The sequence below is a fragment of the Penicillium canescens genome, assembly GCF_028828765.1.
Source record: "Penicillium canescens strain IBT 15451 chromosome Unknown utg000005l_segment0_segment0, whole genome shotgun sequence".
NCBI lineage: Eukaryota > Fungi > Ascomycota > Eurotiomycetes > Eurotiales > Aspergillaceae > Penicillium > Penicillium canescens.
In genome coordinates, this window is record NW_026703967.1 from 534,137 (window position 1) to 551,001 (window position 16,865).

The 16,865-nt window shown below is 48.0% G+C and overlaps 5 protein-coding genes across 5 annotated transcripts; 3 read left to right on the forward strand and 2 right to left on the reverse strand.

Annotated features, from left to right (window-relative positions):
* Window positions 1-1,225: 1,225 nt before the first annotated feature.
* On the forward strand, window positions 1,226-2,413 carry N7446_007827 (uncharacterized protein; the record flags this gene model as incomplete). Its single annotated transcript, XM_058516572.1, has 3 exons — window positions 1,226-1,343; window positions 1,431-1,656; window positions 1,720-2,413. 3 exons carry the CDS (start codon window positions 1,226-1,228, stop codon window positions 2,411-2,413), a joined length of 1,038 nt encoding a protein of 345 aa, XP_058370218.1.
* Window positions 2,414-2,428: 15 nt separating this feature from the next.
* On the forward strand, window positions 2,429-3,379 carry N7446_007828 (uncharacterized protein; the record flags this gene model as incomplete). The annotated part of the gene is made up of 2 exons (XM_058516573.1): window positions 2,429-2,854; window positions 2,879-3,379. 2 exons carry the CDS (start codon window positions 2,429-2,431, stop codon window positions 3,377-3,379), a joined length of 927 nt encoding a protein of 308 aa, XP_058370219.1.
* Window positions 3,380-4,242: 863 nt separating this feature from the next.
* N7446_007829 (uncharacterized protein) lies at window positions 4,243-7,004 on the reverse strand. The gene is made up of 2 exons (XM_058516574.1): window positions 5,552-7,004; window positions 4,243-5,499 (listed from the first exon to the last, which is right to left on the reverse strand). Exons 1-2 carry the CDS (start codon window positions 6,489-6,491, stop codon window positions 4,514-4,516), a joined length of 1,926 nt encoding a protein of 641 aa, XP_058370220.1. The 5' UTR covers window positions 6,492-7,004; the 3' UTR covers window positions 4,243-4,513.
* A 2,605-nt stretch (window positions 7,005-9,609) lies between these two features.
* Window positions 9,610-11,118, reverse strand: N7446_007830 (uncharacterized protein; the record flags this gene model as incomplete). The annotated part of the gene is made up of 3 exons (XM_058516575.1): window positions 9,610-9,980; window positions 10,039-10,648; window positions 10,717-11,118. 3 exons carry the CDS (start codon window positions 11,116-11,118, stop codon window positions 9,610-9,612), a joined length of 1,383 nt encoding a protein of 460 aa, XP_058370221.1.
* A 1,646-nt stretch (window positions 11,119-12,764) lies between these two features.
* On the forward strand, window positions 12,765-14,838 carry N7446_007831 (glycoside hydrolase family 47 protein; the record flags this gene model as incomplete). Its single annotated transcript, XM_058516576.1, has 8 exons — window positions 12,765-13,120; window positions 13,185-13,238; window positions 13,294-13,594; window positions 13,668-13,811; window positions 13,871-14,056; window positions 14,116-14,251; window positions 14,314-14,614; window positions 14,706-14,838. The coding sequence occupies 8 exons, from the start codon at window positions 12,765-12,767 to the stop codon at window positions 14,836-14,838; spliced, it is 1,611 nt and encodes a 536-aa protein (XP_058370222.1).
* Between the last annotated feature and the right edge of the window lie 2,027 nt (window positions 14,839-16,865).

The window sequence follows — 16,865 nt, forward strand, 5'->3', positions numbered from 1 at the left end:
ATGACTCTCATGTTTCTGGTCTACTAGTCAACTGGTACTTTGTATTGGAATCTAAATGCGACCGGTCAGACGGAATGCTACTTGGCGTCTCGCCCTGAGACATTAGCGTCAGAAAATCTAATCCTCGCACTTTGCTGTTCTGTTCGGTGACTGCCGATACCATCCGTGCGTGATCGTCGCTGATCTTCTGAGCTTTGCTTTTGTGGAGAAGCGCTGTGATTGTTGCACTCGAAGCGCCAGGGATCAGCGAATCACAAAAAGACACACCAAGGACCAACAAGACTGCTGGAATGGTGTAGGACAAAGCAAAATTCCCTGTGTGAATCATTGTTATTTTCTCTCCCTTTTCCTCCCACTCCCCTTAAGGGGTCACCCCTGAAAGCTCGAACAGTAGTTGCGTGAGAATGTGCCACAATCCGCCCACTCCAACGGCCTAACTGGTCTACTGGCAGTTGTGGCGTCGGGTACCTGAACAGGTTCCCTCTTAACTTGATTATTGATTTGTTTTGCCAAGTGGGTGTGGATCCGTGGGCTGAAGCAGACCAGAAGCGCCAACGAACTGCACGCTAATGTCCACTGGTGGATCACAACTCGGCAGCTCTCACGGGGGTTCAATCCGTTTCAGTGCATTGGGTCCCTTTCTGCACGGCTGTGTGACCGATGCAACGTGTGCGTGAGCATGAGCATGAGCGATTTTTATTTTCTCGGGTCAATCGTGCAACTTCTCCAGCCTAAGCGAACTATAACTCCGTGAGAAAACGATACTCCGGCACTGCGGCATTTTGGCTTGGAATGTTCAACGCTTTGTGAATCTTAGTAATTTCACCTCTAGAAATCCTGTCATTGTAGGGATAGAGTTGAAATAGAGAAAGAATATAAGTCACTTGTTTCTCTCAATCTTTCGCATCGGACGATGGCTTTGTCAGCGTAAGTCTGTCCAACCTGAAACGCTTAACTAAAAATATAAGCCAATGAGGCTGACGCCACACCGACAGAGAATGCGACGCTGTACTCCTGCTCTATCAGAGTCTAGACATAATTTATATTGTCAACTCATGTCTCGCCGAGCATTTAATTTAGTGTGGGGCGGCATAATATGTGAGCAGGTGTAACCCGAGAACTATTCTTTGTAGTGTTCATTGAGGCTTACTTGCCGCCTCGTTTGCTTACTGCTTGTTTCATTTTCTCTATTATGCAGTCATAACTTGTAGTTCAGATGGCTTAAATGGTCCAGGGTCTAGGGGATTTTCCACCTAAGGTCACCGTCCTTGAGAAGAAAAGTAGTCCCGTAGATATCTACAAAAACATGTCCTCTTCTAATATTGACAACTTGAAACTGGTGAGTATGGAAGTGTACATCTGAAGCGATCTGGCTGCTTCAAAACATCTAGTCGGCTCAATTTGACCAAGTTAAATATCATATATATTAGCCCGCCCGGACAAAGAGTCCTACGAGCGCACCCTTCGCCAAAGCTATCAACAATGGTCATCAGATTTCATAATTAGCGACACCCTCCCACTCGAATGTATTGATCTCAAAGCTATCCTCAAAAGCACACCTGCGTACCTAGGAGATGGCCTGACACCGAAGGAGAAAAAGTACTCATTTGCCTGTGTGGAGAAATGGGGTTATCTAAAAGCGAAGGGCCACGGAGAGTAGACAACCTCTACGCCGCGCGCGGCGTGCATCACCCAGCCAAAGATCTTCGACTGGAATAGTATTGTGGGTGTGGGAATTCCCCAAGAGGTATCAGTCTCCGAAAATGCAACATTTTCCCAGTGGCCTGGCGTTCGAGGGATATCTGGATACGACAAGGGGAACTACATTGCTCCGCTGGTTCTCGCTTGGGCGTATATTCTGTCTGCAAAGTGGGCTGAATTGTTGGAAGATTCCCAAAAGCATAAGTGTACGACCAAATACATGATAAGGAGCTCAGAGGAAGAGAGTTCAGACGAAGGGAGCCCAGACGACAAGAGCCAAGGAGACGAGAAAAACATCGGGATCGGGACGCCCCAGAAGAATGTCATTGAAGTCGAGATACCGCCAGATTCCAGTGAAGATGAGGTTTTCTGGTGGAATGCCGTGCTCGCTGGACACCCGGCCTGGCAGATGGTGGTCGAATTTAACTCAAGATTATTCTACTCGCCATGGTTCATCACTATAACCGGCTCCACGGAAATGGGTGTCAATACAAATGGTATTCATGATCCAGTCTCTCCGCCCTCCTCGACAACAGCCCTACGTTATCTGTCCAGATTCTGTACTCATCATAGCCTCTACGCCCAAGCCACAGCAGCTCTATCCGCCGTCATTCTCAGTTGTCAACCCTTCAAACCAAACACCATCCTCCCAATTCCAAAACCACCAGAAAACTCTAAACAAGCATCGATGGCAACACATCACAGCCCGTAGTCAATCACCTCGCTAATGACTTCCCACGAAACTTTACTACCTTACTATATGACTCTCAGCAGCAATCCATGGTCCATCCTCGGTGCTCTTAGATCCACATTTTTAAATCCAACAATACCTTGCAATCTAGTCGATGCATGGCTAAACCCTGCCCTGGCATTGATCGAACCAATCAGAAGAAAAGGTGACGACACACATCTCCTGAACGGTCTCACGGCACGTCAACCACGGCTTGGGTCTCTCTGGCTCGGTGCAACAATTAATGGAGTGAGAGGATTTCTTCTTGATGTATTGAGAGGAGGTGACTTGGCTGTAAGCCTTGAAGCGGAAGCGTGGATGGGGGTCAATACAACATTTCTGACAATGAAAATGAACCCAGATTGCTACGACAAAGATGCCGATACCATCAACAAGGAAGATGAGTGCAAACTTCTCTTTTTGGTGACACCCAGTGCGAGGGATTAGCATAACCATACTCATCACAATCATGGGCATTTGCCTGTTTGGTCCTGGAAACCCTTCGGGAAGACGAAGATTTGCGATACGGAAGCTGAGCTCAGGGGCCATCTTGAGTGTGGATGCCATGTTTTGAAATATGAAGGGTACAATTGGGAGCTTGAAGATGGTTCTGTTATTAAAGACACAGGGTTGGATACTTGTTTGAGTTCCTCCCTTGAGTTTCGTGCGCCTGAATTTGTTTCGCTGACTGTGTCCGGGTGTCTTTCCTGCGAGCCAGCAGCTGTTCCTGCAGAACCTGTTGGTCTCCCCCTGTACCAGATGACTTGGGGTTTGACATGTACACCGAGCACATGTCTAGGAATCCCACTCGTGGAATTTACTGCTATCTCCGACGGGATGGATGTGCAGCCGGCGAGAAGGAGATATATCAGCATTCTTGGGTTGATGTCTGGGGTGATAGTGATGAAGAAGAGGTGGATGAGAAGAGATCTGATAGAGGGGAGGTAGCTGCTCGGATGGAACGGGTTAAGGGCTGGCTGAGTGATATGACGGACGTTAATTTGATAATATTTGATTGATATTCGTCATGTATACATCTGTACGTACCAGATTCTTCCTGGCTGGTGAGGCTTCCCTGTCTGAGCTGCCGCCGCTTTTATGGTGCTCGCAAGCTGCCTAGCTGTAGTGTAGATAGAATCCTAAGCCCGAAGCCCTCAACCGTAAGGCCTACTACTGGAAGCTCGAAAGACAGGCGGTCTTCACTATAGTGAAACAAAAACTGAAATTATTTCCCTTCGTTAATGTCAAGCGTTGGACTATTGAGGGGTTTTGATTAGTAGAAAGGTCTCGAGTGCCAGATGATGTGTGTGAATGGGGATGATAAGTAAGATCAGTAAAATCATCCGGTAATGAAGCAAGGAATGCTCGGCAGGTTTCAATGACTGCACCCCGGATTTAGGATGTACGTACCCGCAAGGATGAGGCTAGACGATCTGCATGCATGCAGTCATACTGAAAGCCTCAACTTTATTGACTACATCTTACACTTGTCCAAGGAGAAGGAATCATTTTTCGAATGTTTTTGAAATTGGTAAATAGAAAAGCAAACAAATAGCCATCACTCATAAAACGAAAATTCACAAATTTTTTGACTCCAGATCCAAAGGTATCACCATGAGTAAAGGTAAAGGAGAAAAGTAAATGAGAGTAAAAAGACAAGAAAAAAAGAGCATAGATAATGCAAATAATAATGGCAAGACAAGTAATCTGGTTCTTCCAATATATCAAGAACCAACATAGACTTTTTCGACAAGCAAGCCGGGGGAGTAGAAAAGAGTATCCATCCAATCACAGAAGACCAGATTCTGATACCCACAACCCAGCAGAAAATGCAATGATACCAGGAAGTGTGAGCTTTTGCGCCCATTTCAAGGTGGGTGGGGGATGCAGCCCACGAGAGTCGAGTCAGCCAGCGACCAAGGAAATGAATAGGAGATGCGCCCGTGTGTATCATGATCTTGTAAATCCAAAAGTCGTGGAAATCGTAACGAGAACCGGGGACATGGCCCATGGGGAAGGGAATATGTGTGGATGTCTGGCCCGGTTCGGGGTGTCTAGACGACAATCAAAAGCACCAGTTGTTTACATTGGGAGTTGAGCGCTACGCCGTTGTTGGGCGTCCATCAGTTTACGGCGGACAGCCTCGCCGCCGGCGATGCCGCTTGACTTGCGCTTGCGAGTCGGCGTGCGCTGGTCGTTGTTCTTTGCATGGCGAAATACGCTTGCAGGGCGAGCTGGGGAGTTTGCGGGCATGAACTCGCGGTGCTGGGGAAGGCGGAGGAGAGCCTGGTAGCGGTTGTGGTTGCGGCGGAAGGCTGTGACGATGCCCTTGTCCAGGTGGTTCAAGAAGCGCTCTTCGTTGTTAGGGGTTTGGGAGTCGGATTTGCGCGTGGGAGTGCGGGCGCTAATGGACTTGACGGATGGGGGTGCCATTGGGGAGACATGGGCTTCATCGTCGAACTGCTTGTCCATGTCTTCTTCCTCGTCCGAGGAGCCGTTGCCAAAGTCGATGAAGTCGTCGACATTGAGGGCGGACTCGGGGTCATCGTCTTCATCCTCCTCAAATGAGCTGTCGATGGTGAAGTCTTGCGAGGGGTAGAATGCCTCGGGAGGACCCATAACCTGGCCTCCAGGTGTGAGGTCGTTTCCAAGAGCGGTCATCATCAGGTTGGCACTGGATGCCAGCATGGGGCTGAGGTCCGTCTGGTTAGGAGAAGCAAGAGCGTCGGTGTCGCTCTCGTCGACCAGGTGAAGAGTAGTCTGGCGAGGGCTGGTATTGGCAGTTCCCGGCATGCTGTTGGCGGCGGACTCGAGCCAGTCGTGGCGAGAGGATGCATAGGCAGGTATTATGACTAGGTGCTTTCCAGTGCAGTCAACCAGAGCCACTGGCTTGTGGGGATCAGCCACGAAGGTTCCCATGATGGGACCACGGCGGCGAGGGACGCTATCACTTTTGTCGTCACCCACGGGGGCCAAAGAGTCGGATGAGTCCCGGCGAAGAAGGGATCGAGGGTGAGTGATGGTAGCTGGCGGAGGCAAATCTTCATCTGTGGTGTCGCCATCATCGCCTTTAGCAGGTTAGCAAAACAGAACAAAAATGTTGATGACTGGTCATCATACTCTCGTATCCACTCAAGCTGCCCTCGGAGGAACCCTCAGACTCGACGTGGTAAATGTTTCCGTGGCCGTAATCAGCATCACCAAATATCTCTTCAGACTGCCTACGGTGGTTGGTGCGGTAGGATTCGTGGTCATTTTCAATCATACGACGCAGCTGTGGGTCCAAGCTGTCTTGCTGTAAAAAGTCACCGGGAATTTCATCGTCGGTGTGGGAGTCACTGTCGGAGGACGAGTCGGATCGCTCCTCGAAGTGGACTCGTCGAGCAACTGGAGTCTCAACGGCCTCGCTAGTCATTTCTGGCTCTCCAAAAGCGTCCATGGCGGAGTACAAGTGCTCCTCGTCGAAGAAAGAAGCCGCCGGTAGGAACATGTGGTCGTCAAATACGGTGGAGATGGTCCACTGCTCATCGTTGAGTTCCGAGGTGGGCATAGCCCGCTGTGATCTTTCAGACTCCATGATCATCATCTCTTCCATTTGTTCAACGTCTTGCTCTTCGTCTTCAGCATCCGTAATATAGTCCACTGCAGCATAAATATCGTCAGAACTCTCATCAGAGTCACTAGCATTGCTGCTATCATCGGGAACCACCCGTCTTCTCTTGGCTCGTGCAGGTTGGCGCCCCGCCTTATTGTCCCTACGACGATAAGACGGAGCCCTGACAGCTGGTTCTTCCTCATCGTCCGCATCTTCTTCGGAATCATCTGCCTCCTCGCTCAGATCCTCAAGGGACGAGACTGAGGAGACAGAAGAGACAGAGGAGGACGATGCTCTGCGTTTTCTGTCGGCTGGTCGACCATTGGCCGACTTCCTAGGGGGGTTGGCCTTGGGAGACATATCGAGGTTGCGCATGAAGTGGCCTTCGGGGGTTGAAGGGCGAGGGTGAGCGTTTTTCGCTGAACTCTTGGGTGCCCGCTTGGAGGAATACGACGATTGAGGCATTGCGAGAAAGAAGGTAGGGGACGTGGAATTTTATGGTCCGGACTGTTCAGCTCCCTTTTCGTTTGAGGCGGGCCTAGCAGGTGGAGGGGGTGAGTGGATCTCTTTAGGAGAAGAGAATATTCGTAATTGGGTCCAAGGTTGTTCATAAAATGGAGGGCTGAGGGTGGGTAGAGGGTGGGGAGGCGGAGCGGGAGGTAGGGAGATTTTTCCGATGGTGAAAGCACCCGCAGTTCAATGCGAACGCCGTGCTCCTTCTGGGAGTGTACTTTGGGGCAATTCCAACGCTTCACAGGAGCCGTTGAAAGAGTAACAGATATCGTCAAGTCGAAATAAGGGATCGGAGCTGCAGGACTGGGGAACCGGATGGCTCCCCAGCGAGGCATTTACAGCTCAACGAAAGCCATTTGGCTGGTTATTCGACGATATCTTGTAAGTAGAAGGGTCAAAAAGTTCAGTAGATCAGAAGTCGACTGTTTGATATGAAATGAAGAATGGAGAATGGGTGGAATGGAGGAAGAAGAGTAGAAGGAGTAGAAGGACGATAGTCGACTTTTTTCCCGGAGGTGGGGGCGCCCGTGATTGGCTGCGAACAACGGCAGCCCATTCGTTGGCGCCGCTCACCGACTCTTTTCTTTCCCCTTGACTGTTACATTGTTACATATTCCTGGGAAATATTGATTAAATTACAGTATTCTACATATACTACGGAGTATAGGTACTGCAGTGAATTCTTTTCTACATGTGCTGTATACTTGACGCTGTTTGCAAACACAACAAACCTAGTCGTCATCCCAGCCTCGGGGCAATGAAGCGGGTCCAGAGTGGCCAGTCTACTGTACGAGTCTGCACCGGAGATCTCCAGCGCTTACAGGATTCCTCTCGAGCCAGCAGACCGATCAATTGACTATGAACGTCAGACTAGAACCTCGCTCGGTTCAGGATCTGACCCGTGCGATATGCACGATGATGCCTATGATTCATTCTCCCGGATTTATTGTTTGAACGTATGACACATCCATCGATGAATCATATTGTTTGACTTGTTTTAGCTCCTCAACCGTGTCAGCTCAAATTTCCACCTCAACGATTGGCTCAAGGCTTAGTTCCGACTCACATTTGTCCAGTGGCAATTTGATACTCCATTCTGGCCGGCTTGGCACGCTCGGTCCAAGACCGGGAAGCTGCAGGTCCTTTCTGCCCCCAAACTACTGACTGCTCACACTCGGCGGCCTAACTATAAGAGCGGTAAGGGGTAGTCTCAATAGTCTTATATGCATGAGATCTATCGATTGTCCCTTATCTTTCTATCGGTGAAGCGACACGTTTCATCTGCGGGGGCGACAAACGCGGAAGATCTTTCCGTCTCCTTTTTTAGTTATGCAAGATCATCTCTGCCCCGCAGTGCTGTGGAAAATTTTCTATCCCCAACGCCAATCAAATGCCTCAGGAAACAATATTCTCGACGCTAATATGTTTTCGGTCAAGAATTTCTTCACTTTGTCAATCCTCCGCCTGGCCACTTCTATGACCTTCCAATAACTGACTCCACTTTGTTCTAACGCCTCTACGGAACGGAGAGCTCCGTATATCTACATTTCTGCGGTGCCACTTATCGGTTCTATAGTACATATAGATGGCTCTTTTGGATCGAAGGCTACTCAGATACATGGACACCACACTCAATGGACTCAGCTGCAACCTGTATGCACATGTAGAACAAAACACTTGTGTCGGCAGTTGAATCCGCTCTTTCGGAATGCTCCATAGACCCATTCTGTTCAGCAACACAGTACAACTCCACCGAGGACTGGCAATTCCATCTCTCGCTTTGTGCAGTATGCCCCTGCTCTACTGTAGCTTTTCTTCTGCGGTGATGGTAGGAGTCAAGGTTTTGTCCCTACGTCACGAGGCGTGCCTACACCTGGCTCCTGGTACTGAAGCTTGGCCTTATCGAGACAATGAAGTGGGTCGTCGACCCGCAAGAACCAAGAGAAGAGGGGTTGCGGAAGATGAGGTTGGAGACGCCGGCTTAGGAGCATAGTGTATCACAACAATGACTGCTACAAGAAGGTTTGCTGATCTGTATATAGTGTCACTTGGGAAGTATCTGCATGGCATCGATACGATATCCACACGCCTCAACGCGAGCATGTAGTTTCTTGTAGTTCCCCTGTCTACTTTGCCTCTCTTCCTCGCTCCTTTCTGCCCAATTTTCAGCGCTAAACAAGGTAGTATTTCAACTAGATTAAGAGAGTAGACTAATTCATTCTAATCTCTCAACAAGTACGAGGCCAAACGGTTTCCAGATAGTCCCCAGGTCTCTCGCTGCTCCTGAGGTAAGTTGACAAAGGTTATACCACCTCTTCAAACCGTGTGGAAATCAGGCTCAACCTGCATCGTGCTGCTTCGAGGGGCCTTTGGCACCCAAGACCCAATGAAGTGAGGTTTGGCAGACATCGTGAGTCTAATTAAAGTGAACCTATACGCCTAAAGGCAACCCCTCCCCTGACTGTCCCGTAAAGCCACCTTTTACCTACCCTTCTACTACCCTCGTCCTTATATGTTTACTTATTACGTCTAACTAGTAGTATGATTACCTAGGTAAAGTGAATTAGGTCATAATGGAGTTGCGAATAATCTCTTTCTAAAACCCTACCTCTTAAGACGTAGAGAAGTACTGCAGGAGGGGAATATAGAAACCTCCAGGCGTGCTGGCTCACTCCAATTCCAACCAGGCACGAAATACCTTTACCGTGGACAATAATAAAACAAATATACTACGCTTGCCTAAGATCGTAAGGGGGGTTCCATATAACTTGTAGCATGGAATTTCAAAGCATCTTAATACACATTCCACTTATGTACAGGGGGATGTGATTATGGATAGAATAGGAAGGGGTAATCAATAGGTACAAGACACTTTGAAAGTAATTAACACATTAGTCCAGATGAGCCTGAAAACAACATCCATAAATCATCATCCCTACATCTACCCAGAACAGGTGTCTATGTAGGTTTCCATTTGGCAGTAAATCCTGGTTTGTCCACCCAGAGTCACGGCCTCATCCGGGAATCAACCACGGGACGCCCTCTACAAAACGACTCCACATGATACAGATCAAGTCCCAGGATACGGAGTGACATTGTTAGGCATGGGCTCTGTCTTTGATCGGCCAAAGATGGATAGCCGGGATTTCGACCGGTTGGGAACAGGCACTGGTCGGACAGCTTCTTCACTTTCATTCTCGGGTTCAGTGGGGGTAGCAGAGGGAGTAGCCCTGGCCTCCTCTACCCTTCTCACACCTTCACGTATCTCTTCGGAAGAGGCACCCTGGGGTGCTGTGGTTGTCAATGTCTCAGTGGCACGGATTCTTTCTGCGGAGGCGTCTTCATTGAGCTTGTTAATTTCTTCTTCGGTCACGAGACGCTCGTTCTCGAGACGAACTTCCCGTCCGCGCTTATGGCAGTACCATAGAACGAACAGTAGAACTAAGAGGTAAGAGAGTTAGCATCTGTGTTTGGTGGTTTAGCAGAAAACTATACTTACTGAACAACGCCAGTGACCAGAGCACATTCATACCCATCACGGCAGGGAATCGAGCTCGCAAAAATGCCATGATCGATCGCAGCATACCAACAAGGGCAGCAGGCTTCGACACAAGCTCCTTCAGACTTGGCACGTTGATGCCCATCTTCTCTGCAGCGGCAGCTGCCTTGCCCACGTTCTCCATGCTGACACCGCTCTTCCCAGCTCGTTCAGCGGCAACAGCCAGCATCTCCGGGGCCAGAGTCTCGGTCCAACGTTCAGGAAGCTTTTCGATAAGCTTTTGCATGGGTCCAGGTAGCTTTGTATAGGTATCTTGTAGTTGACGATTCCCGTTGGTCAAGAGCATCTCCAAGTCATGGTAGGCAGTCGGCACTCCATTGATCAAGTCCTTGAAAATAAGCTTGAATTTGCGTAAAAGCTCCTGTGTCTCGTCGCTGATGGAGAACACGCGGTTGTTGTCTGCGGCTAGGTTCAACCGCTCGAGAATGTCCGTCATGTCTTCTGCTTCCTTGTCCTTCTCTGCGCTTTGTCCGTTATTCGAGGTATCCGAGGTCGCGGGAGGAGTTGAGGTTTCTATTTGTGCCTTGGCTGACTCGTTGACATCTTTGTCCTGTATATGGGAGGCTAGATGTTAGCTTATGCCACACTGGGCACAATAATTCCAGATGACGAACTGACCTTCTTCTCCGTGTTCTTCTTCCAGAACATAGCGCTCCATCGCTTTTTCTTCTGGGGTGCTTTGGTGGTTTCAGTCTTCGGTGTATCCGATCTCATCAAAGCTGGTTGAGACCCCTTCCGCTCACGCCTTTCCTCCTCCCCAAGCTCCTTTCCAAACTCTTCTACGGGTGACGTTGGTAAAGGGACATTCACAGCATCCTCACTTGTCGCTGCTTGCGGTGAAACCCCATCAGGGGCTCCGGTCGGAGTTTGCTCCTTGGGCTCCGTTGGAATCGGCAGAGTTTCCTCTTCGGCGGTTAATCCACGCAGATAGGCTTCATCTTCGGGCGAGAGGACAGGCTTGGGCGCACTGGTCATCTGCGAGGAACGACGGCGGTTCTTGATCTGATTGAAATACTCCATGGCGTTGGTGAGATTACCCAGGTGGCATGGGCAGCAATGAAGGTTTTAATTTCTGGGCTTTGCGGTAGGCCGAAAAGAAGCGGGCGCGTGCTGCAGGCAAGGGGACGCGCGCGCTATGTCTTTTGGTGATAGATCAACTTCGCCAGGGCCTAGCCCAGATATTTGGAGAAAATAGTCGAAGAGTTAGAGGCATGAAAAGTCAAGTCAGCATTGTTTTGTTTTCTCATGTGAGCTCTCCTCGTGATGATATCACCGGTGGCTCTGGTCCCCGCAAGTCCCACTACTGCGCCACTGCATCATCGCACCGCCACATCTGAGTCAAAGCTTGAATAGTTCCAAGGATCCGGATGCTGAACCATGTCTGTATTTTAACCTCAAGCTTAAGTTCTATCTAGCATAGATCGCTGAATATCTAATCATGTCTGTGTTCTAACCTCAAGAAAGACTTTTATCTAGCAACTTATTATATATTCCGCAGTTTGTCATTCTTTGGCTGATTATTTATTGGACTCCACAGGAAACCAAGGATGCACAAATGACAAAGGTATCTAGAGAAACAATGCGAAGCCAAGTGGCTCCAAATTCTATGCCACAGCCGAAGTACGTCTCCGAAACTTTTATGGTTACAAATATTGGGCATGCCCTTGAAACTCACGTTGGACCTGTCTATTCTCCACCTAGCTAGCAACGGGCATTACACTTAGGATATCTCGGTGTCAATTCTCCCGTTCCTTCAAGATGTAATACATGCAAAGAGAATATCACGCAATTAGGGCAACTTTGGCGGAAGGGATGTAGTGCTAAGGCCGTTAAGGATCCACCCGTAAGTCCCATTCGAAGAAATCTAAATAAACATGTTTACATTTATTGAGTGTCAAGCTCATGGTGGACCCATACATATCATTGCAGCTAGAAAGCTATACGTCAAGCGACTGTTCGATTGCAGTCCAATATATACAATGTACAATTTGTGGGACTTTTTGCATGAACAAAGTTGGATGCCATTCACCAGTCGATGGTCAAACTCGCACTGACCCTTGGGTAACATTGAATTGAAGTTACGATCATCGTGCTTCCAGGATCTGTGTTCAATGTCCGACTTCCGCTATTTCCCCGCATGGCTAAATCGGCTTTTACATGACCGAAGAAGGCGGGTGGTTCCGCATGAAAAGCTTGAGTCAAATGGCAACCAACAAAGAGAGTTACGAGCACACGACAATGCGCTGTTGATGATCAATGTCTAGCAATGTGAGTCGGTCTCTTGTATAGGTCTCTTATACTCGAAATCCTTCGGTATTCTTACCCCGTACTTTACCCCTGAAACGGCCTGGCCTACTCCAGGTCATAATATTAGATCAATAAGTGTTTTCTTTCGAATCAGAGAGGCCCGGGATCATGTTATTAAATAGTTTGACCCAATATTCCAATTACATTGAGTTCTTCTTTAGCAATCCTTCTCTTCAGTTAATGAATCCAGGTCCATGTAACCCCTCATAGATGTAACATTCGTTAGCTCCATGATCGGCAGGGGAAGACTTATGACTTATATAGATTTTTTATGTCCGCCTGTAGAATTGTAGTGTTTGACTCAAGTTTCTCGCGCTTATTCATTAGTCGAAGACCAGAAGGGGCCAACATTGAACAACATGATGATTCGTCTCTCCCAGGCTTTACTAGGCCTCAGCTTGATCAGCCAAGGTGGAGCAACGCCAGCATCTACTCCACACCAAGCTTGTAACAGGATCCAGTACAACTTTCCGTCGGGTACCAACAAGAATGATCCGCGCGCCGAAGCTGTGAAAAAGGCTTATGTACGTGAGTGGAATGAGTATATGAAATATGCCTTTCCCAATGATGACCTCATGCCCCTGAGCCATAACTACACAAATGACTTGTTTGGCTGGGGTGCGTCTGTTGTCGATGGCATCGATACCGCTATTGTCATGGGCTTGACAGATATTGTCGAGCAACAGCTGCAGCACATTGCTTCGGTTGATTTCACGTGCGTTATGGGTCACTAGAATCTTGGATCCCGGTTCTTGAATAACTTAGCTAACTGTGAACAGTAAGTCTTCGTACTTGGTCAACTTCTTTGACGTGAATATTCGCTATTTGGGAGGGTAGGTCTATTATAGATACATCCCCCGGATAACAAAGCTGACACCCATTTGGTAGACTTTTGAGTGCCTATGATTTGATCAAGAGCGGCCAATTCCCTAATTCATACGACAAAGACCTAGTTGAGATACTCTTATCCCAGGCTAAGACCCTTGCGACGGCTATCAGCCCAGTGTTTGACACAATCACCGGTCTCCCAGCAGCACAGAAGAATTTTTCAACCGGCCAGATTCTTCCAAGCACATCAACCATCAATGGAACAAAGTACAACAGTACAAACACTGCTCAGGCTGGGACTCTAATCTTGGAATATTACCGTCTCTCGGATCTCACTGGCGATGAATCCTTCCGACAACATGTATGGTTCTCTCTCCAACACTATCAGGGAAGTTGGGGCTTGAGACCCTGCTAACATGTTAATAATTACATAGGCTAAAAAGGCAGAAGACTATTTGATCAAGCCCAATCCCGCACCGATGTTCCCCGGTCTGGTAAGTACTGAGCTGGACATGGAAACCGGTAAATTCATCACTTTTGATGCAGGCTGGCAGGCCGGTGTCGACAGCTTTATCGAGGTAAGAAACAATATCCCACATTACCTTGAGTTGCCTTTCATGAAATAACGCTTCGGTAGTACCTCATCAAAACCTACATTTACAATCCCCAAGATGAATATTCAGCAAAGCTGCGAGACTTCTGGGTGACTGCATCAGAGTCCAGCATTGAGAACATTGCGTTGAGCCCATACCACAAGCCAGAGCTAACATTCTTATCTCAACTTGATGCCAATGGCAGTATGATGTGGACAATGGATGACTATGTTAGTTCATATACTGCGCAATATTTCCAAATTGTACTATGCTAACAAAGTCCCCACAGGCATGCTTCGCAGGTGGAAATCTGCTCCTAGGCGGAAAGTATCTTGATCGACCTGACTTTACCGATTTGGGATTGAAAGTAACCGATAGCTGCCACTGGCTGTATAACTCGACTATCACAGGATTAGGACCGTCAAGTAAGATATTGCTTCTCTCACTCATTTTATCTTCCCATGAAATCTGACTTATTCATCTTCAGCGATCGCCTGGTACAACTCCAGCAACAAGGCCTATGATCCAGCGTACAATAACAACGCAACTTACCGCGCCGAGGCAACCAAGTATGGCTATTTCATCGAAGATCCATCTTATCGCTCATACCCGGAACCGCTTGAGAGCATATGGTATGCATACCGCATTACGGGTGATACCCGTTGGCAAGAATATAACTGGGAGATCTTCCAGGCGCTGGACACCCATCGCTCTGCCGCTGTACCGTATACTGAGATCTCCGATGTGAATGCTCCTGGAGGTGGGGAATTGGTCAATCTGGTTTCGAGGTGAGTCTTTTCCCAACAGCGAAACTACTTCATAGTTTCTTTCGGGTTTCTTTGCTTTGGATACTCGCTTACCTATCCCACGTTCTCTTAGCTTCTATTTCGCCGAAGTGCTCAAGTACCTGTATCTTTCATTCACCGAGACGGGTGTTCTCAGTTTGGATGAGTGGGTGTTCAACACCGAGAGTCACCCCTATCTCATTCAGAGCAAGTGCGCATCCTCTTAGCCCATCTAAGAAGACTCTTGTCTAAGGTGCTTGACCCAGGGGAATCTTTCAGTTAGATAGACCTAGCTACCTTCAACGATGTGAGGAATAGCTGTATCCTAAGCGTCCATCGAGGGTGCGAGATTTGATATCCAATCCCCACATGATATGACGCACTGTAAGCCCGTAATCTTCCATTAGATCAATATTTTTCTCGCTAACGCACTACTGTCGAGATCGTGCAGTATTTTAGGAGTCTGTATCCCGGGGCGACGATATTCCCAGTGCCTCCTATATAATGGCCAGCCGAGGCTCGGGTTCCAAAGTAAGATTTAAGATTAGCGGTGGCTTTGTCAAGCGGAGGTTATCGGCAACGAAGATTCAGAGGAGGTAAATACCGACTGATGGGGCGAGCAATGCTAGCGAGGTCGCGTAGAACCGGAGCCCAACGCGCACCGAAAATATCACGGAGGTATATAGTAATTAACGTAACCGACTAAGATAATTAAGTGTGCGGAAAGCGAAGAGGGCCAATGCCCGAATCTCTGTCTTGGCAAGAGGTACATGCGAGATGAGAAGGAGTGGTAGAGCAATATGCCAAGACTATAATCTAAACATCAGTGTAGAATATTAAGTATGTTAATGGGATAAGTAGTATCAGTTGCGCTTGAATCGTGGATAACATTATAAATTCGGTGCGATGGACATGCTGTGTTCAAACAAAGATGGGTGTTCCTGCAGTCAATGTGTGTGCAAGTCCCTTCATAACTCTTCTGAGACCGGAACAAGCATCTGGACAAAGTATCAAAAAGGCTGGTCAAAGATCTGCATTCCCAAGACGCATTGCTCAGCTATTGTGGTTTAGTCTTCCCCGCATCTTCAATGGAATGGAATGAAGACGAGCGCCACCTCCGGACACGCTGAAGTATCTTCAACTGACGGTAGCCACGCATAGCGTTGTCTAATCCTGCAACAGCCTCGGTCTATAGGACACAATGAGGAAAACAACATACCCACCTCTGCACCCCGCCTAGTTCTAGCATTGCGGATGGTCGATAGATATGCAGGGACTAGAACCACATTGACACGGAGGCACGGTCAAGAGATCATCTGCACCTCACAGGCACAATGTGTAATCAGCCACCAAACCCCGCAAATTGGCAACACTTGCTTGCTGTAGTCTCTATTCTCCCCTACTTCCTTTGCTGAGTGGTCGGGATGGAGAATGGGACATCCACACAGAAAGACTGTCTTGGCTATAACTGTTGTTCCTTGAATATATAGTTAATGAATTGTTCGGTAGTTTTCACATTGTTTCTGTTATCAAAAAATGGAATATGAAATATGCAACGCTTAGAGATAATTTCATTCCGCCTTTCCCAGGTCCAGGTGACTTGTCGTCACTGGGCTCTATGCAAGACCCGTATTTTTAATAAACATGCCTGCAGATTGCAATCTATCTAGTTCCATTTCGTGGCTGCAAAGCCCCTCCAGATGAGAGCCTCGGTCCCCAACTGCCGAACCCTCAACTACCGATTGGTGTTCATCAAGAACCTCACACTCTCATTAGATATATGCAGAACAGATCTTTCCGGAAAGGCTCTTCCCTCTTAGAGTCACAGTGAGTTTTCATCTATGTCGAGTCGGTTGTAAGCCCCATTCTTCGTTTCAGGGTCTCCCAGATCTAGCGTGACACGATCATGAATTAAATTCATCCAACGTGATCTACCAACTTGTTAATTAGATTAATACCAAAATTGAAGCCAGGAATACGACAAGACAATCTGCGAATGGAGTGTAAATTGATTAGAAGACAGAACAAAAAGTGCCATTGATCTCCCAAAAATGAGTCGGCTGAACTTCGGATGCCTGAAATCCAGTATCAATCGATCCAACATTCCAGACGGAATGTTGGCAACTGTGGAGTCTAGGAATTTTCAACGCCCCAGTTGATCACCTGTCCAAGCTTCGATATGTGGACAACCGACCGAGGCTGTTTCGAGACCGATGACTGGTTTTTGAGGCAGATCCATCAACCCCACACCGTT